The sequence below is a fragment of the Calidris pugnax genome, unplaced genomic scaffold, assembly GCF_001431845.1.
Source record: "Calidris pugnax isolate Ruff unplaced genomic scaffold, ASM143184v1 scaffold95, whole genome shotgun sequence".
Classification (NCBI taxonomy): domain Eukaryota; kingdom Metazoa; phylum Chordata; class Aves; order Charadriiformes; family Scolopacidae; genus Calidris; species Calidris pugnax.
In genome coordinates this window covers 11,063,164-11,085,057 of record NW_015090885.1, presented here as the reverse complement: position 1 = coordinate 11,085,057, position 21,894 = coordinate 11,063,164, and the positions used below count along the sequence as shown (strand labels likewise).

The 21,894-nt window shown below is 43.1% G+C and overlaps 1 protein-coding gene across 2 annotated transcripts; it reads right to left on the bottom strand.

The window, feature by feature from the left end:
* Positions 1-5,687: 5,687 nt before the first annotated feature.
* On the bottom strand, positions 5,688-16,227 carry SH2D1B (SH2 domain containing 1B). Of its 2 annotated transcripts, XR_001412616.1 has the most exons (5): positions 15,682-16,227; positions 10,491-10,554; positions 7,882-8,050; positions 6,642-6,849; positions 5,688-5,919 (listed from the first exon to the last, which is right to left on the bottom strand). XR_001412616.1 is itself a non-coding variant. In XM_014947189.1 (4 exons), exons 1-4 carry the CDS (start codon positions 15,813-15,815, stop codon positions 6,812-6,814), a joined length of 405 nt encoding a protein of 134 aa, XP_014802675.1. In that variant the 5' UTR covers positions 15,816-16,227; the 3' UTR covers positions 5,688-6,811. The 2 variants fall into 2 exon arrangements, 1 of the variants encoding a protein (XP_014802675.1); XM_014947189.1 differs by having other exon boundaries at positions 5,688-6,849.
* Between the last annotated feature and the right edge of the window lie 5,667 nt (positions 16,228-21,894).

Below are 21,894 nucleotides of genomic sequence, written 5' to 3'. Positions count from 1 at the left end.
AGAGATGCCCGAGGACCGGGGAAAGGCCAGTGTCGCTCCAGTCGTGAAAAAGGGCAAGAAGGAGAACCCAGCAAGCTATGGGTCAGTCAGCCTTGGCCCCATCCCTGGAAAGGTGGTGCAACAGATCCTTCTGGTTGTCATCTCTAAGCAAGTGGAGGAGAAGAAGGTTATGGGGAGTGGTCAGCACGGATTAACCAAGGGGGAATGATGCTGGACCAATGTGATAGCCTTCTGTGGTGGCCGAGGTGGCTGAAGTAGATGCGGGGAGAGCAGTGGCCATTCTTTATCTGGATTTGATCGAGGCTTTGCCATTGTCTCCCCTAAAATACTCCTGGGTTGGCTGAGGAAGTGTGGGTTCGAGGAGCAGTCAGTGAGGTGGGTGGAGAAATGGCAGGATGGCTGAGCTCAGAGGGTTGGGATCAGTGGTGGAGAGTCCAGTTGGAGGCCTAAAGCTAGAGGTGTTCCCCAAGGGTCAGTCCCGGGCCCGATCTTCCTCAAAAGCTTCACGAGTGACATGGATGAGGGAAGAAAGCGTCACCTCCGCAAGTTTTGCTGATGCCACAAACGCGGGAGGGGTGTGTGACCCAGCAGGTGGCTCTGCTGCTGTGGAGCGAGAGCTGGAGAGGCTGGGGAGTTGTTGGGAGAGGCAGGTGGTGCAGTTGCCCAAGGGCCAGGGCAGGGTGGTGGCCGTGTGGAGGCCTCAGCCCCCGGCCCAGTGCCGGTTGGGGTGTGAGGTGGTGGAGAGGAGGTGAAAGCTGGTGGTAGAGTGCAGGTAGATGACATCTGCTGCTCTGCCCTTGTCAACCAAAGCTGTGGCTGTATTGTCAAAGGCCACCGAATCGGCCCGACATGCTTTTCCCTTAGTGAAGCCACGTTGGCTGTCAGCAATCACCTCCTCCTTTTCCCCGTCCCTTGGCAGAGAGAGCAGGAGAATGTTCTCCCCGCTCTTGCTGGGCACAGAGGTGATCCTGACGGGGCAGTGGTTCCCTGGGTCTGCCTTTTGCCTGTTTGAAGTTCCCTTTCCCCTTGGAGAGGCAAGATGGAGGGCTGGGAGGAGGAAGGCGCCGTTGGAGTTGAATGCACCACCCCACACCCCAACACACACACCCCCACCACCACACGCACCCGCCTCACACCCCACACGCACACACACACACACCTCCCTCACCACCCCCCTCCACCTCCCAAACACACACCACACACACCCACACACTCGCCCACCCTCCAAAACACCCTGCACCACACACACTCCACACCCCAAACAAGCCCTCACACCTCCAACACCCCACCCTCCATGCACAGGGAGGCCTCCTGCTACACCACCTGGCTCCAGGCCCCAGCCAGCCTGGCCCTCAACACCTCCAGGGATGAGGGTTACCCCTTGACAAACCCACAACCACGGGGTTGCTCTTACCTGAGGAGGCCTCTCCCCCCGGCAATGGGAATCGGGAGAAAACAAGGAGCTCCAAGGCTTCACCTGGAAACAGATGACCCAGAAGGTGGCCACATCATGAACATTCAGAACACCAAAGAAGCACCAGAAAAGAGACAAGGATTCTACTCGGCCAATGCTGCCCGCAGGAAGCCCTGCACTCCCAGCAGAGGACAGCTCATGGCGGCCACTGCGAGCGCGACAGCATTGGGAGGAATCACAGAATGAGATGGGCTTGGAAAGGACCTCTGAAGACCACCTAGTTCAAACCCCATTAGGCTTCTGTTCTCCTGACTAAGAAGACCCAAGTCCCTCAGCCTTTCCTCGCAAGAGAGATGCTCCAGAACTCTCATCATCTTTATGCTCCTCTGCTGTACTCTCTCCAGCCGTTCCCTGTCCTTCTTCAGCTGGGGAGCCCAAAACTGGACACAGCACTCCAGATGGGGCCTCACCGGACCAGAGTGGAGGGGCAGGATAACCTCCCTCGACCTGCTGGTCACACTCTTCCCCATATACCCCAGATGCCGTTGGCCTTCTTGGCCACAAGGGCTTGTTGCTGGCTCAGGGTCATCCCGCTGTCAACCAAGGACTCCCAGGTCTTTCTCTTCAGAGGTGCTCTCTAGCAAGTCAGCTCCCAGCCTGTACTGGTGCATGGGGTTATTCCTCCACAGGTGCAGCACCCTACATTTGCCTTTATGAATTTCATCCAGTTCCTCCCTGCCCAGCTCTCAGGCCTGTCCAGGTCTCGCTGTATGGCAGCACAGCCCTCCATCGGGTCAGCCACCCCTCCCAGTTTTGTATCGTCAGCAAACTTGCTGAGGGTACACTCCATCCCCTTGTCCAGGTCACTGATGAATAGATTGAAGAGGACTGGACCCAGTACTGACCTCTCAGGAACCCCACTTGTTACGGACCTCCAACTAGATTCCATGCCACTAACCACGACCCACTGAGCACTGTCTTGCAGCCAGTTTTCAATCCACCTCACTCTCCATCCATCTAATCCACCCTTCCCAAGCTTACCTATGAGGATGCTGTGGGAGACTGTGTCAAAAGCCTTGCTGATGTCAAGGTGGACAACATCCACTGCCCTCCTCTCACCTATCCATCCAGTCATGCCATCGTAGAAGGCTATCGGGTTAGTCAGACATGACTTCCCCTTGGTGAATCCATGTTGACTACTTCTGATAGCTTGCTTTTCCTCCAGATGCTTTGAGGTGATGCCCAGAACGAGTCGTTCCATCATCATTCCAGGGATGGAGGTGAGGCTGAGCAGCCTGTATTTTCCCAGGTCGTCCTTCTTACCCTTTTTGAAGACTGGGATGACACTGGCTTTCCTCCAGTCCTCAGGCACCTCGCCTGTTCTCCAGGACCTTTCCAAGATGATGGAGAGCGGCTTAGCAATGACTTCTGCCCGCTCGCTCAGCACTTGCAGGTGCATCCCATCAGGACCCATGGACTTTTGGGTATCCAGTTCACTTCACAGCTCCTCAACTTGGTCTTCCTGCACCAAGGGAAGGGCTTCCTCTGTCCAGACCCTCTCTGATTCTTCCAAATTCTGTGGCTCCCGAGGGCTTACCTGAGCAGTAAAGACTGAAGCAAAGAAAGCATTTAGCAACTCCACCTTCTCTGCATCCTCCGACACCATGGCACCCATCGCATTCAACAGCAGGCCCACATTTTCTCTAGTTGTTCTTTTGCCTCCGATATAGTTGAAAAAAGCCTTCTTCTTCACTTTGATATCCCTTGCTAATTTTAATTCCAAGGAGGAATTGGCTTTCCTTGTTTTATTCCTCATACCCTAACGGCATTCTTCTGCTCTTCCCAAGTGGTCAGTCCTTTCATCCACACACTGTAAACTTCCTGCTTCCACTTGAGTTTTTTTTCTTAAGCTCCCTGCTCAACCACACAGGTCTCCTGCTTCTCCTGCCTGTTTTCTTGCTCTTAGGGAGGCACCGATCCTAAGCTTGGAGGAAGCGATGTTTGAGTATCAACCAGCTCTCATGAGCCCCCCTGCCTTCCAGAGCCTTATCCCATGGGATTTCTCCTAGCACTTTCTTGACAAGATCAAAGTTAGCCCTCCTGAAATCCAAGGTATCAGTCCTACTTGGTGTTTTGCACATACTACCCACCATCCTGAACTCTACCTTCACATGATTGCTGCAACCAAGGTTGCCCCCAACCTTCATATCCTCCACCAGTCCCTCTTTGTTTGTCAGTACTAGGTCCAGTAGTGCTTCTTTCCGCGTTGGTTCCTCCACCAGTTGAGTTAAGAAGTTATCATCAATACACTGGAGGAGCCTCCTGAACTGTAGGTGCTTGGCTGTGTAGCCTTCCCAGCAGATGCCAGGGTGGTTGAAGTCACCCATGAGAACCAAAGCCTGCCTTTGCAAGGCTACTTTGAGCCAGTTGTAAAAGGCTTCATCAACTTCCCCATCCTGATCAGGTGGCCTGTAATAAACACACACTACAATGTCCCTCCCTTGGCCCACCCCTTAATTCTCACCCACAAACCCAACTCTCTCTTCATCTGACCCCAGGGAGGGCTTGAGGGACATCTCCTCACTCTCTATCCATTCCTTCACACAGAGGGCAACACCTCCGCCCCTCCTACCTCGCCTGTTCCCTTCTGAACAGCTTGTGGCCCTCAATACTCACACTCCAATTGTAGGATTCATCCCACCAAGTTTCAGTGGGAAATCATAGCTTTCCAGCAGCACAGTGGCTTCCAGCTCCTCCTGTTTGTTGCCTGTGCTGCATGCATTGGTGTAGAGGCACTTCAGCTGGGCTGTTGGCTGTGCTGCCTTTTGAAGGGACCCATTCCACCAGGTCCATGTTCTTCCTGTCTTGAGGACTCCAAAGCAGGACACGGGACTCCAGATGGGGTCTCACGAGAGCAGAGTAGATGGGGAGAATCAACCTTAAAGTTACTTTCTAATCTTGCTGTCCTGAGAAGAAGTGTAGGAATGTCAATATAAAGCCCTTTTCTTTTTACTGTTAACGGAGCAAATTTCTTCCTCTAAGACACAGCTGAATAGTATAAATGTTTTTCTTTTCATTCTGGCTCCTTGCTTCGTCCTTCAAATCATTGTTCCTTTGCATGCTCTATACTTCTGACCGCCTCAGGGTTAGTGCCTGAGAGCTCATTGGTGGTGGAGGGTTGGATGTGCCCTCAGGTCTCAGTGTAGCATTCGGAGCCGCAACCGCTGTGGCGTTTTCAATCCCAGTCCAAAGCCTGCAGTGCAGCACTTGGACCAGAGCAACTTCCAGCCCAGAAACACAGCCTGGCCCCTTGCTCCTTGCTGCTGTTAGAGGCCAGGCTGCTGGGGACGGGATGTCTTGGCGCAGCAGCTGCTTGGGCCCATACACGATACAACCAACTCTCGGGCAGGTGCCGTGTTCTGCAAATAAAGAGACCATGCACACCAGAGCACACGCTTCTACAGACCAAAGGTTGCTTCCTGTCTCTCCAGTGGTACCATTTTTCATGGACAACTACGTTCTTTTCAATTTATGATTTTTGTCCAGATATGTTAGTATTTTTGGCAATGCCAGAGGTAATTAATATTCTTATTTTCTCCTTCATGCTACAAGTACCATTTGAGCCTGGCACCAAAAACTGTTGTCACTGCTATATTCATAATGATGTCCAAAGCACTGGAAGATCTGAAAGTTCTTTAATAAATACTCTACTCCGCCCCTCTACTCTGCACTTGTGAGACCCCACCTGGAGTACTGTGTACAGCTTTGGAGTCCTCAGCACAGAAAGGACATGGACCAGCTGGAACAGGTGCAGCAGAGGACCACGAAGATAATCAGAGGGATGGAGCACCTCTCCTATGAAGACAGGCTGAGGGAGCTGGGATTGTTCAGCCTGGAGAAGAGAAGGCTCCGGGGAGACCTTATAGTGGCCTTTCAATATCTGAAGGGTGCCTATAGAAGAGCTGGGGAGGGACTCTTTGCCAGGAAGGGTAATGATAGGACAAGGGGAAACGGTTTTAGATTGGAAGGAAAAAGATTCAGATTAGATCTCGGGAAGAAATTTTTTACTATGAGGGTGGTGAGACACCGGAACAGGTTGCCCAGGGAAGCTGTGGATGCCCCATCCCTGGAAGTGTTCAAGGCCAGGCTGGATGTGGCCTTGAGCAACCTGCTCTAGTGGGAGGTGTCCCTGCCCATGGCAGGGGGGTTGGAACTCGATGATCTTTGAGGTCCCTTCCAACCCAAACCATTCTATGATTCAATGATTCTATGAATACTGAAAAATATATACCAATATATATATGCCAAATACTGGTAGAATAGGAAAGAAATCTAATTAATATTACCCATAAAAATATGCATATATTTTGTGAAAGATCTTAAACAAACACACAATCAATATAAATATCTTCCTCAAGATCACAAATGGAGAGGGAGTTGGTACTAGCGACGGAGTATCAAGACATACGTTCCAGTTCTGGCTTGGGCTGCTTGTGGCAGGCCACCTTCCGAATAAAAGCATATATTAAATATTTAAAATGAGGAGTAAGATTAAAGCAAGTTCTTACATTGAAAAATAACAAAACCTATATACATTACAGTACAGAGCTAATGGCAGTAGCAAATTAAATGTAATACGCACTCTCATTTGTACACTGTCTCTTAAAAAAAAAAAAAGGATGTGTTCATACCAACATGCATGCAGACTTCCGCTGCTCTTGTAACCTACCAGAAACATTCACTGATATTAAAAGTATTTAAAAGCATTTTCATGTTGTTGATTAATCCTTTACAGCATGGATTTAACAAAGCCTTTTGGTGTTAATTTAGATTAACCCAAACTACAGGATAATACTGGTATTTCTTTACATAGGTGAAATACTACCCACTTATCCAATAATGAGGTAACGTGAATCATGCACAAAATTACAGAGTTTACAGGGTTTTAAGCTCCATATGATCCAATAGAATTTTATTATGCATCATTTTTGTCAACATACATCACTTCTGCCGTACTCTATATTGCACATTCATTTATTGTATTTATATTGCTGCTTTTTAACAGTTTTTTCATTTTAGCAGTAGACAATTTGGACAGTTTGCTGACTGAAACCAAAATAAACAGATGTGCACACAGATACCCTTCCCCCTCCCATATATATATATGCATGTGTCTTATAAAAATTAACTCTTTTATTGCTGAACAAAAATATACCGTAGCTTATACCGGATCTGCTGGGAGAAAATACAGCTGCTCTGCCAGTCTGCCAAAGGTGCCAGTTCCTGAGGTTGAGATCCACAGCAGAGGATGCCCCGCTAGCAGCTCTCCCCAACTGATCCCTTGTGTTGTGGCACAGCCTGGAACAGCGGCTTCCCAAACCATCAGGTTCACATCATTTAGGGTAAGACAGCGACGTAATCACTGTCACCAATTTCTGTAAAGAAATCAATTAAACAACAACAAAAAAGATGTCATTGCACATGGCTCCTCTGAAAGCCCAGGGTAAGCAGATGGCCCGTGGCCGTGTTGATGGGCAGGTATCAGCAACCCAGTTTGTTTTTTCAGTGCTCTCTCTGCTACTCCAGGGCCAACATTTAGCCCCCTTATCCTATGGACTGGGCCCTCCAGGTGCCCATATGGAGGCAAAGCCTGTGTTGTCCTTTCTGAGCCAGCAAACTCTGTAAATTATTTTATTAAACAGCTGTGTCCACGTGAGACCCCTTCTTCCTGAGAAACAGTCAAATGCTGGAAATTGTCCCTACTCAGTGAATCACATCAACAGCTGATGACTATAGCATCGCACAGTCTTTCTTCTCTAAATAAATACCCAACAGAGAAGCTCTCCTCCCAACTAAGGTAGAAACAATGCACGCTGGTTCCAAAGCAGTGATTCTAAGCAAAAGGCTTTTTATTTTCAACACACTAACTTAAAAAATTAATCATGTTTTAACACAAATCACAGCAAACCACAAGCTGGGTGGATTATTATTTTTTTTTCTTTTTCCTTTTTTTCCCCTAGCATCTCAAAAATAACCTTGTTAGATTTTGTTATAAAAATAGCTTTCAACCTGGACGCGAAGGTAAAGGACAGCCTCAGCTCCCAGGGCAGTGCAGGGGCCTGGCAAGTTGGCAGAAGCACATTGAGTAAAACTGGTCCTCAGACTTCTCTAGCGTAGAAGCATCAACACCCATGAAGGAGTGAGCTATGGCAACATCATGCTTTGCCTTCTGTATCTCTTGCAATTTTAACTTGTTAACTTGCAGTTGTTCAGACTGTGTAATCTGTGAGCTGGGTAAAATTCTTTACAAGTGAACATAAGAGAGAAGAAAGGGTGTTGAATTTCTACCCATGCAAGCTGGTCTCAGCAACTATTCTCAGTAGCAACTACTCACCACAGACCTGTCAATGCAGTCATCTTAAAAAAAAAAACAAACCAAACCACAAAGGCAGAGGTAAATTTCTCACCATCATAAATTCCATCCTTTCCCGACTTGAACCTCAGGCTTCTTTGTGAGGCCTTTGATTTCTCTACCGGGTAGCGAAGGTTTGTTATTAGTCCTTGATTTGGCTTCTCATAATTGTATATTAGGTCCTTTAATGTTCTGAAGATCCTCTCTGGAACACCTTCAGCAGTCTGCAAAGAAAGGAAAATAAAGTTTTTTGCAGTTGCCCTTCAGATAGGGTTCCCTAAATTAAAGGAAAGATAAATTGTTTCTTGCTCACCAAGGAGCTGTTTTGAAAACAGATTTGGTGACAGAATATTGTGCTAACCTTAAAACACCAGGGACAACTGTCTGGTGGCGTGGTTCTGGCACTACGTGTAACCTCCCTCACCATCTTTTTTTTTTTTTTTTAAATAACGTCAGTTTAAAATATCGGCTCAGAAGTGTGCTGCGGCAATCCACTACAGCAGAGTGTCAAAGAGTGACTTCCCTCTGATGTTCGAGCACAAATTTTGGGGCAACATACTTAGTTCTCACTTGGAATGTTGGATTTAAACAACTGTGTGACAAGCACAAGCCAAATCTTTTACAAAATATCAGCACTGCCAAGCAAAGGACAACTGCAGAGGCAGTGGACACGTCTGAGGATCCATATGAAATTCTCCGGCACCAGCTTTCATGTTTAGGCTCAAGCTTACTATTTGTCTCAGATTTGTGACTTGCATTGGAGACTCCTGAGGCCAAGCATGGAGGGTGGCACTCCTAAGCGGGGGAACAGTGTTCTCACAAACTGCTTTTTAAGGTGCAGTTTCATACAGCTGGACTGATCTGGTTCCACGGCACAGCCCCCCAGTGATCTGTGCGCTTTGCAACACTGGTGACTTCAGGACAGTGACAGGCAGTCAGAACATCAGTCAGCTCTAGTCACAGTGAGGGTTCTACCACTAGATTCATTAAGAGTGAATAGGGCTTCAGAGTCACTTCACTCGCTATCTGACAAAGAAACGTGTCTTCATTTTCTTTGTTTTTTATTCCGCATCCTTTATCTTCCCTGGGTGGGACTGGGTGCCACTGCCTCTGTGTCCAGGGTCTGGCTGGGATGGAGCTAACTTTCTTCGTAGCAGCCAGTATAGTGCTGTACTTTGGATTTGTGACTAAACCAGCGTTGGTAATACACCCGTTTTGGCTGTTGCTGAACAGTGGTTGCACAGCCTTGAGATTGTGTCTTTTTCCTGTGCTGTTGCCCTAGCGAGTAGGCTGGGAGAGGAGATGGCCAGGACAGTGTACCTGAATTGACCAAAGAGTTGTCCTATCCCATATGACACCCCATTGTGCTTGGCAATAAAAGCTGAGGGAAGTGGGGTGTTCATGGTTATGGTGCTTATATTCCCAAATAACCATTAGGCCCTGCTTTCCTGCTTTAGGTGGCTAAATGTCTGCCTCCCAAAGGATAGTGCTCAAACTCCTTCTCTGCTTTGCGTGCATGCTTAACTTTGCTTCACTTATAAAGACTTTTATTTTGATCTAGAAGTTTCCTCATTTTTTCTCTTCCTGTTCTCTTACCCCCACCGTGACCTGTGAAGGTGGGGAGTGAGGGAGCAACTGTGTGGTTGCTTAGCTGCTGGCCGGGGTCAACCTACCACTCTCTAGAAAGTTCGTGGATGAATCTGGCCCTTAAAAACACCTGAACAATCTCCCTTCCACCATCAATATATTATTTTAGAGAGCCAAAACAATGTGACTTAAAAATTTGAAGATGAGTACTCTTCTTTCACATTCTTGGCAAAAACTCGTAAGGAAAATTGGGTTTGAAGAAATGGAAAGTGTTGAGTTATTATCTGCTGATTAGGCACGACAGAAAAACCCAGAAAAGTGGCTATAGTCCAAAATACATTATTTTGTGTCAAAAAACCATTCAGTTCTTCATGGGAAATTGTGTCTATTGTACTCAGTCCAAACCACTAATAAGCAAGAAATTACCAGCATATGAGAGCTTGGTGTGTCCGTTATGGAGTGAGCTCCTCATTCCACTTAAATGCTACTTAATTGTTGGCAGTCCTGTTGACTGCCCTACTACAAGTGGAGCAGTGAAACAGCTTTTTAAGTGTCCTCTAACCTTGCCTAGGGATTTGATTGATCCAGTCTGATCTTACACTTATTCAAATAATGAGTAGCATTATCCAGGGTCATCACTTCAGATGCCCCAGAATCACAGAGAATTATAGATAAGTCTCTTTAAACCAAAAAGATTCTTTCAATATTCAAACCCTCTACAAGATGTTGAGTGCATGGCAGAGCTTTCAAAAAAAAACAAAAAAAGCTAATTAGGAACAGAAGCATGTAATTAAAGTGATAGATTTTTCTTCAATGCTATGAAAAAGAAATGGTGAAATCAGAAAGCAGCTGGTCAACAAATAACAGATCCACTTGGGTTATAAAAGATTTCTATAAAGAAAATAACTACTTCTGAGCACATATGCAATAAATACAACTTTAAAATTAAATTATTGAGTAGAGATGAAAACAAACTTGGAAATATTTTCTAAGGTAACATGTTCATGTGCATAAATTTTTTAAATCAGGACAGTGGTCTTTAGTGCAAACTTTATGGATGAAATGAGAGTTACTCACCTGTATTCTAAAATATCCTTGCTGTTCCCTGAAGATACGGTAAGTGTAGATGAGATTTTCAAAGCTGTGAAAAACATTGTTGTATACATTATGCTTTTCATCAACCATCAGACCACTGCAACCTGCTTAGACTGCTACAGCTGATCTTGACAGCCAGGTTTTGGTTTTGCTTGTTTATCTGTATCTTAAAGTAAATAGCAATACAATGAAAGACTAAAAGCAAAAAAACAAACCTAAAGGAATGCCTGATGCTAAATAACATAAATTTTTATATATGTATATATGCGCATTCATTTTTCCATTTGATTCACGTATCTGGAGCCTTTGTTTTTCCTTTTGTTTCATATATTGGAGCCTTCAAAATACTCGGGGTTCTCCAAGTCAGATGTTTAATCTTCTGTTAGCCAAAATTAGTTATGCCTTTTGTTTCCTTAAGCCTCAGAAACCCAAATATTACTTTATCATACCTTACTTATTCAGACCTACACCCCTATGCATCGCCGTGCAGATCTGGTAGCTAAGAATGCTCTGTTCAATCTGCAGTGACTGCACTTTGCTTAGCATAGAGCTTGATAAAGCACACCCAGCTAGCTCATCCCCACATTAGCTAACTGCCTGAGCTTTCTTCTGGCTTCTTAGGTGCATTTCCTATGCTGAGTTTTGTGCTGCTACAGCTCTAATAAAATAGACCTGGTAAGTCAAAATAATGAAAATTATTTGAGTTTATACATACAGAAAGGGCTGGATGTCACTGAGAATGTGTATTACTTGTTCTAAGGCAGTAAAACACAAAATAGAGCCTGGAACTCCACTGCTGGTGCCACGTAAGAGAAGAGTCCTTACTTTCATAGGATGCCTAAGTCCTTGCTCCCCACCAGCAGAATTCCTCCACGGCACTGGAAACCACTTTGGGCAGTTGTCAAGATGAGCATAAAACTGCAGGCAAAGTACTGGCACACATGTCAGTGAGAACTTCAGTATCTCCATCAGCAGTGAGGAGAAGGAGAGCCGTGTCCTGGTCGGCTCTCAGCCTTTACACCACGTTGGACTAATCAACAGACAACACTTCCACAATGGAAAAACAGTACTAACATGTACCCCTCCTTCAAAAATGGAGCTATATGAAGGAATAAATAGCTACAAAGACAAAAGCGATGTGCCCATCTATCCCTGAAGTTCATACTCCAGGGCAAAATGGGCTGGCTTCCAACTTCTTATCACATCCATAAGAGAAGCAGTCACCTTTCAAAAGATGAATCTACACCTGAGAACAAGGACGAGAGATTCACCTGGAATATGACACAAGACTGCAATGCTGTATGGAAACAAGCACATTGGCATAGAGCTCTGAAAGATTGTCTTTGCGAATGTAATCTATCATTTTAATAGAAGTTGGGAAGGATTTGAGGAGAGAAAAAGAAAGAAAACCAGATTAATTTAAGTAGCGGTAAAGAATGATTCTTGCAGTTCACTTTTCACATGAGATCTACTGACATTCCTCTGAAGAACAGAAGAAGTGAGGAGGTTGCCACAGCATACACAGGAGTGTGAAGTTGCAGAATATTTTTCATGTAATCTGCTTTCCTTGTGGGAGCCATCAAGTAATTGTGGCGCCACAAATTCATACTTTTATTCTCTCCATGCTGCCCCACACAGTAACCCCTTGAGCTGTCTGTACCTTCAGGTATTCCAGATGTGCTCATGCGCCAAGCTACTTGAACCTAGAATATATTTTATTTGACTGTAGTATAGCTAGAGGTGTATATGACACCGGACATACACTGAAGAGCATGTGTGATATTAGGGGCTTAACAGTGGGCTGAGTCTCCGAGCCCTGCTGCAAAAAACAGACGCTGTGGTGGAAAGAAGAGACACCACATTTTTAACAAAGCATGAGCCTAGAAATGTCTGCAAACAGCAGGTAGTGTTAAAGACAGGAGAGTTTGTGCAGTAAAATTGAATGAGGCAGAGACAGAGAAGCAAAACAGAAGGGAGCCTAGAGCTTGCAAAATGAGAGTGTTTCATGTCTTGAAATATAAGATTACTCTTGGGTTTCAAAGAACTTATAAACTAAACCTCACACAGGCCTTTTCTATAACAGTAATTTAATTCCACAGACATCCCATCCTCTCACCTGCCTTCTTATCCTCCTCACATGTGATACCTTCCTAACTTCATTTTGCAGTTGTATCACAAGAAGACTGTTGAATTCTTGGAGAGATGCTAGCAGAAAATGGCCTCTCCAGTTGTCAGCACCCATAAAATGACTGCACAGGTCCTACTTTTATGAAAATTATTCTTCCTTTGCATTTCCCAGGGTTTTAATTATTATTATTTTTAATAATATGCAGGCAACTGATGGCTTTGGGTATATTTTGTTAACAGAAATAAAAGCTTTATCAAATAATGAAATGGCAGGCATTCAGAAGATTAACTGGAGATTATGACCATGACCAAAAAAGGCAGTAAAGCTGCAAAGATACATAAACCACAAATAAGGGGAGGTGAAGCAGTATTTGAAAACGATGCCCTTTAACTGGTATGCAGGTTCCTCAGAAGGACTTCAGATGTAACTACATGAATTGAGCTGTCGTCAGAGAGATGATCTTAGGGTGAAAACCTAGCTCAGGGGACTTGTGCATAAACGAATAGTTACTCTGGAAATAAACTACTTTGTTCTGAAAAAAAAGTTATTATGGACTGCAATCAGGATAAGACTTCCAGTTGGAATAGATCTACTTTGATTCAAAGAGTTGCATCACAGGGATGCATCTTCTGTTTTTTTTCTCCTGAGATACCCGTGGAAAGCCACATGTTCCTGGCTTAAGAATATTTTATACATGTGGGTGTTCATTCTTTAAACATAGACATAGAAGTGAGAAAAAAAAAAAAAACCTACCAGAAAATGATAATTTCTGAAACTTGTCCTTTATCTGTCATCCAAATTGTGAAAGGTTACTGCCTGGATATTATTTGGCTACTGTAGTTTTTACTGAATAAACATGAAACTACCATTAAAATGGGAACTTCTGTTTCCACATTAACTGCTAAATGCTTACCAATAGCTGCATATAACAAAGTGCCTGGGTGGGCACAGGGGAGATCCAGTGGCAGAAAAGCAGGGTTAGAGGAGATTTTTTTGGTAGAATGACATGTTGAGCCATAAGGAGAACAGTAGCAGAAGCAGTAGGTCTAGAGTGAGGCACTGTCAGAGACCTGGATGAAAATGACAGAGTGCTGTGGAGAGCTGTGCACCCTGCCTGATTAGAGAAGAGATGCTTTTGAACTGGTCCCATCATTCTGACTCCCACATCATCCATGGGAGTGCCCTCCCCTCATACCTCAAGCCGTAGAGAACAAAAAAAATGTTGTTTTCTCTCCCAAGTGGGTCAGTATCTTTGCTCATGGATGAGCTAATTTGAGAGGTGTGCATCAATTTGTACATCAACCATGTTAGGTGCTGAGCAACGCTTTAAGATGCAATTCTAATCCAAAAGTTGTCTTGAAACAGCACTGAGAGTTCCAGTGTTCATTGCCTTCAGCTTTAGGACAGCTTTCTTCTGTGTAGACAACCACTGACAGACAGTCCAGTCTCTGAGGCAATTCGGAGCCAATACACTATTGCCATCCACCCCATTTGCTATATGAAGACGACAACCCTTGCTTTCACCTCTGCAAGCCATTATCTGTTATACCATTGCTGGCATTCCTACAGTTTAACTGTTACATTTGTTAATGAGCAAGTTAAAGTCCAATACACTAAACACTATAGTTTTTAAGAGTTTTTAACACTAAAAACCCAGAGAGGCTAGCTGGAAGTCACATGCTTTTTCATATGCCTGCCCAGAACATTGTTGATGGACAAAAGCATGTCTGCAAGCTATCAATATCACAAGGTAGATCTGCTTTGCCCTTAAAAAAAAAAGAAGGGTAAGCAACTGCGTTAGCATGGCACCACTTAACCTTTATTTCAATTTGCACCTGTCCACAATGTCCTGTGTAGATGTTCGCCCTGCTACATCAGTAGTTCAAACTCATTGCACACACCTAAGTAGGCTTTCACTTTGCATGCAGTAGAGGTAGACAACAATCTCAACAGCCATCTTCCTGCGTCAGGGACTAGTATTGTCATTCTCCCTCTGTGCCAGGATCCCCATTTGTCCCATACCTGACAGGGTATGCATGACCTGCCCTCCTTGCACCCACTACATTGTCTTCTTCAATGCCATACTGAAAGCAGGTTCCTGCAGCACCTACCCTCAGAGCTCTGTTTGTCCCCCCAGTTGCCATTTCTCTTTTCCTTACTCTTGTCATTTCACGGACCTCCTTACTTCTCCCCACCAACACCAGAGTACTCCATTTCCCTCTCTCTTTTTCTCCCTTCTCCTTTGATCTATTACAAAAGAAACACATTTTTGATTATTTGTAAAAACATTTTCTGATATTTTCAAATTAGGTAGAAGTGGTGTTAAAAAAATTTCATGTCACACTCAAACACATCCTCAAGGAGAGTGAAAAATCTCATAGGGTGAAACAAAGAGAGACTCAGAGTTACTAATTTACAAACTTTAAATGCATTAGAAACAGATCAATTATATATGAAAAGTGTAAAACAGGTTTCTTGAAAGGGAAATAAAATTACTATTCCCTACAGGAAAATAAAATAAAATTTTAATTGTAGTAATTAAAGTTGAAAACTAGAAGTCGCAATTTTCTATGCCCATCTTGTAATATGAATTCAAACAGGACTTTATAGCTTGCTGTCTCAGTTTATGTTCTTACATCAGCTTTTATTACTTTGAAGCACAAGGCTAAACTTTCATCTGATGGAAAGCTTATGAAGATCTATTGCAAGACTTTTCAGGGTCTAAATGCTATTTACTCATCATTAGAGAGGCAGTCATTTTGAGTAAGGTTCTTACCATGTTTTGGCAGGCTAAGTTATTTTTTCTGCACTCCCCTTATTGTCTGCAGAGACACACCAGCATCAGCAGATTACAGTCCATTCATCCTCTGTTGTATAAAACACCTTCTGCAATACTCTCCTAAGGCAACCAGCATTACTTGAATACATATACACACCCCCTAGAAGTCTGTTAATATTAGGGAAGAACTATTAAATCTGGACAAGATGAACGCTTGTCTTTGGATATAACTGAAAACTCATAAAAAATTTAGCATGAGTACTTACAAAACACAGAGACACAGTGCTCCTTCCACGCTTTCACTCTCTCGTATTAAATAGCTACCATTTTTTCCCTTCTTGCTCAGCAGTTCTTCACAAGTTCTTCTTGTTATCTTTCCATGAAAAAATGAGAACTCCATGGACAAAAGAAAACAAGGTCTTTCGCCTTTCAAACCAATTCCAGAGAAAGTCAGAAGCCTTATTTCAAATGCAGCTGTCTGCAGACAACTGAAACAGGAGGTGCTAAGTACATACAGGAGTTCATCTGTGGTGTTATCACTGGCCTGTCCGTAGTGAAGTCGGCTGTTGGCCTGTGCTTACAGCTCAGTGCAGGCAGGAAATGGGAAATGGTTTGTACACACTGGTCACAGTCCACATGAAAAGAGAAAAGTCTTTTGTCACCTTTTATCAGCAGAATTGGCACCGGAGTTGTGCGATAGCTTCAAAGCTATGCAATAGCTAAGTTAACACATAAGTATAGTTACTTTTTTAAATTAACTTTTATGTTTAACGTTGCTCAAAGCTCTGCAAATAGGGTTCTTGCTCATAGTTTTGAAAAAAGCTTCCTGGTTTGATTCCTTTTCTTGCCAGACTCGCAGACTTGCCTTCTAACACAGTTATTTGGGTTTTGTTGAGGTTTTTTTTTTCTTTTTTTTTTTTTTTTAACTTGATTTTTTAAGGTTCAGTGAAAGTTGGTCAGCAATATTTGAGAATGAGATTTTTCAAAACAGAGCATTCTTCCTCTCCCAGCCTCTTCTTTTTTTTTTAAAGCATAGCTATTTTGTCAAGAAGTTCTGCTGTCTCTGTGCCACGATTTAGGAAACATGGCAGGAAGGAGAAGGGGATCAGAAAGCGCATTTCACCACCCCTGGGAAGCTGCTCTCAATTCAACAGGACAGGATCCACCCTTGTGTAGAACTGTCCTCCCCAAAGAAGGAAAAGCTGCCCAGCTCCACAGGAGATGCTCTCCCAGGCATTTCATTCTTTCCCTGCTGGAAGCCAAGGACTGGGGAGGAGCACACAGACCTGGAAAAGCAGAAGGTAAGAGGCAGTGTTTGTGAGGGAGAGCAAATTGAGGGAGGACCTGAAGATGTGGGGAAAGCAGTAATTCAAACGGCAAGAATAGTAGGAGAGACAGAGTCCTAAAGGAGGGGAGAAGGATCTGGAACCTCTGCACACAGCCCACTCTCAAGGTCAAAATGGAGTCCAAACACGTGAGAATTGGCACTGGTAAAGGTCTTCCTGGTTTCAAAATATGCTGTTTGTACATTCACCTCCCAGCTCTGATACCTAGGGCCAACTATTTCTGAACTACGACGTCCTCGTGATGGCTCATGATTTCCCTGTTGCCAAGCTGAGCTGGTGACACCTCCCACCAAGGTAATGACGCCTGCAATTTCCATTCAAGACAGTAACCACCATCTGGCACTGCTACTGCCACTTACCCCATTTGTACTGGTGACATTGGACCTGTGTGGTGCAACTCCAGGATTCACCCTGCTGATGATCCACACAGAAGACAAGGGAATGCCAGAAGATGTCATTTTGATATTTCCCCCTTCTTTTTCACAAATCCTCCTCAATTTAACAAAACTGCAGGTAACTTGTGATGGCAAGTACTCAGCAGTTAGGAAATGGCAGACTTACAGCATGCTACTGGCAATATCTCAGTTCTCCTACCTTTTTGGAAATGAAGTATAATAAAGGAACAGGTGTGATGGTGGGGAGGGTCAATTATGTGACTTTAATATTTTTCTGTGTGTCATCTACCTCACTAAAGCCATAGATTGGGCTATGCTGCAGGAATAGGTCAGGACTTTACAGGGTGAGGAGGACATTATCTATAGGAACTCTTGTCTTTTTTATTCCAAATCACTAGGTGAATTTGAGAAAAGAAAATTAATGTTTGTGATGTCTTGATCAGCCTCAGTCATGAAGGCATGGAAAGCTCCAGAAAAAACTTGGCAATTCTCTGTTCATGCAGAAGTTTAAACAGAATTCATCAAAATAAGCTGTAGAACTACACAAAGATTTTAATAGAGAAACCAAGTGTGAGACACAGTGACAATCGATGGCATCTTGACCACGGAGTGAAAAAAACATCCTGCGGAAAAAACAAGGTAAATACTGTCTGAACACTAGTAAGAAAGGTCAGTTACGCTGTACATGCAGCTGTTACTTTCATGTTTCTTATTCTGATGACATTATACACACAAAAATCTTATATTAACATTAGCGTGTTTAATTGCAAGTTAATCATGCATGACACTACGCATTTCTAAATGGCATCTGAGTTCAGGAATAAAGCAGAAAGGTGCGGCTTTGTGTCAAAGAAATTAAGGGAGTTGGAAAATAAGATTCAGGATACAGGAATTAAATATGTTCATGTTCCTTTTACCTTACTTTATCTATTGTAGTATTCAAGTGCAGATGAGAACAGTAGCTTGTTTTAAAAGCAGAAACATTAGAAATATACCAGAGAAAGAGGTCTGGAAGGAAGAAAGGAGAAGCTGTAAATACGGTCTGGTCTGTCACTAAACCACAAACATGATTTAGTGGCCGGACACATTGCGTCTAGTATGCATATATATAGATATATATGCTTTGCTCTGGCACTGGTGCACTAATCCAGGGCAAAAACGCAAAGCAAAGACAAAAGAGGACTTGCAGATCACAGCCTGGGGTACCTCTTAATGAATACATGGAAGGTGGTGGGAGATGTCCTTGACAGTCATCACAGAGCTGTGCCGTGAGCTTCACCATGACTTGTAACAGTGTTGGATCTTTATCATGTATGTTTGGATCATAAAATAATATATCTCCATGGGCCAAATTTAGCTGTAAACTCTAAGCAAGCATTTCCTAAAAAGTATCTCTGGCTTAACAAACCCAGCAAGTGTTTTTGGCTTACACAAACCTGCATACTCAGGCTGCCGTCTCAGCTGAGCCTTCTATAAAATTTGATGCCTTTAAGTGAAGAAATCTTCTGATTAGAAGAGCAGGATAGTTAGCTACTCTTCCTTATGCAGAACATCTGTTAAAAAAACAAGACCTGCAACGTTCTTTTGCAGCAGTGCCAAGTCTTGGGTAACCATAGCTCTAATTTGTTTTCTGCCATATTATTGCCTTTACTCATTTTCCAACTGTTAGTTTAAAATTCAGTGGGCCATTTTCATAGTGACATCTCATATTATTGAGCACATCTGGAGCTCTGGTTCTACCATCTCTCCTGGCTGCAGCTGTAACACAGCAAAGCTCTTGATAGCACCTCTTGTAAGAATAGGAAATCTGAGGAAGAGCTAGGTCCCATGATAACATTGAGAGTTAACTGTTCAGTGAATAATTGGGGAGGGTATGGGAGATCAGGGTTAGATAGAAAGCCGTGGTCAAAAGCAGCTAAAAGCAAAGCTGGTGTGCTTGACAACTGGTGTGAATAAAGCAGGAAGTGAAAAGGTTATTTGTTGTTTGACCAGATAACAAAAAAACACAAGATAAGAAAACAGAAAGAAAGTTGAATTCTAGCTAGGTCTCCTGAAAATTTGAGTTCTCATTGAGCTGTATCGGTAGGCACGTTACAATACCATGGCTTCCCATACGAACTGTTTTGCAAGAAATATAGTAACAAATTACATCCAGTTTTGCAAAATTCACAACTTTAGCATAATATCTACACCAGTCCGTACTTTTGCTATATATTGTGCCTGGGTAAAAAGCTTTTGTGATATTTGTTGATGGCAGGATTTGCTTTAGAACAAAATAAAAATCATTATGATGTAAATTCAAGAAGAAAATTTAACTAGTGTATCTATTACTTACGGATTGCTGGTAGATCCGTGTGTGGAGTGCCAGAATAATTCCCCAAGGTTGCAGAACTCTGTCATTAGCTTTCTAATCAAATGTAAACCTAGGAGAAAAATCCTGACTTATAACCCTCTGAACATATAGTCTGTTTTTTAAAATACAAGTAAATTGAAAATGATCTTTCAAAATGCAAAGATCTGTGCTAAAATGAGAATTAAAAAGTCATAGAACCAAACAATTAAAAAAGGCTAAATACATAATACATGACTATGTCTAAGTAGTTTTGGTCTTGAAATTATCTAGAATTTTGCTGAAAAATTTACTTGCAAGACAGAGTCACAAAATAACATTTTCTTTGTCACTGACAACCCTGTTGTCGTGGTTCTCAGTTATCCTTATTCAATTATTCTCTGAGCTTATATTTCAAATTTTTGCATTTCAGCTAATATACTTAAAAAAAAAAAAGAAAAATCAGAAGAATTGAGAGATGAAAAAGGAAAAAAAAAAAGGTTTCCATTGATGTAAGAAGTTACAGTGTCTTCAAACTGAAGAAAATGGTGGCATAAAGTGACCCCTTAAAGAGACCTAGGTGCCTCCTCAAAGACTTCATCCAGCCAGGGCGGGAACAGATGCTTGAGAGATGTGGAAAAGTGGAATCCCACTGGCACTGGAGCACTTCAGCTGCTGCGCAAATGCAGAGGAACAGTTCAGCCTGACTGGAAACACATTCCAGGTTCTAGATGCCACCAAAATTCCTCTGTAGACTTAAGTGAAACACCAGTTTCACCAAGAAAATGACTTACTTGAAGTTCATTCAATCTGTCCTAAGTGGCACAGATCTTTGTAAGAAGTACACTTAGACTTTCTTGTAACAAATCTACACTACTATTATAGCATGGTGTCAAGTCCTAGAAAGCACCTTCTTCAGCTTTGTTTTCAAAAGAGCAGGTCCCTTCCCCAGTTTGACAGTCCTGATTCATGTTAACTGTTATACATGCTGAAAATTCAGCTCCTAGGACATCATTGGTCTCAAATATCACACAGAACAATTTATGAAATGCAGTAAGAAGTCAGTTCACATGACAATGTCCCCACAGTGCTGTGTTCCTGTTGAGAAATGTACAAATAAAGCTGTGGGAGATGACAAACCCCACTTGCACTTAATCACATTTATATACTTCCGTTGCATACTACATCCAAAATAACTTCACTATAAAAGTCTCTTTTGTAGCTTTTGTCTTACTATTTGACACCAAGACTCTGACCAGGGTGTTCACCTGCCCTTCATATCTAGAGTAATATCAACAGTGATATCCTTTTTAGATTCTCCATTTTCTCTTGCTAATAGATCTTTTTACTCTTGCTAATATTTTCCTAGTCACTAAGTTGCCAGTGTCCTGTCCAAAGCTCTGCGTACCTGGCAACTAGAACTTGCCACTTTGGAAGAGTGAGTTGTCACAGTTCTTCTGGTTTCTTATCTTTGCATAATCTTGAAAACAACACTTTTTCCTGTAGCAATCAGGCACTGCATATTGTAAAGAAAAACAAACAGGATGACAACATGCAAACTTTGTAGGCCTCTTGCATAATTTTTGGGACCACTTTGATGCCAGCATTTAATTATTATCCTTCAACTACCAAACTTTCTTTATGTGTTCGTATTCCTCTATTGATTGTCTGGGCAGCACTACAGAGAAATGATCAGAGAACTAGGCTGTGCAAGTATACATTGCAGAGCACACACAGGACAAAAGGATGGTCCGAACTCTCAAGAGTTCACACGACAAGTTCACGTAGAGCTAGAGCCTGGGCTTGAATCCATGTCTTCAAGCAAGGCAGACGGGTATGAATCCCCATACAGAGTACGGGGATACCTGAGAGTATCAGCTAGGTAAAAACTCAAATGGGATTTTAAGTGACAGACATGGAAATAATGGGGTCAAAAAAATAGGCTAGGAGAACTATTTAAAATAGAATTTGTGGAGCATATCAAAACCAAAGAAAGCATTAAAACTGTGCATCTGGTTTGAATCAAAAGCCTTTTTTATATCCCACCTCCAACAATGGCCACTAGCAGATAGGTAGAAAAAAAAAGTGTAAAAAACACACTTTTTTGTACAAAAGTGAATACAGTTTTTGTATAAGAGAGGACAAAAGCCATGGAAGGACAACTAGGATAAGAATCTTATCCATGAAGATGAATAGGAAAGGACATGCCCTGGGGTTGGTAGACAGAATCTGCAAAGTTCAGATGAAGACTGAATACAGAAGTCTAGAGATGCCCCACTGAAGGTGACATTCAGCATTGTGTCCATTTTGTTGTGTTCCATAGTGGAGAAGATAAGGCAAGAAACTGAGGGGTTTAACCTATGGTGGTCTGTCAGCGAGTTGTTAACAACTTGTGGATGCATTTTTAAG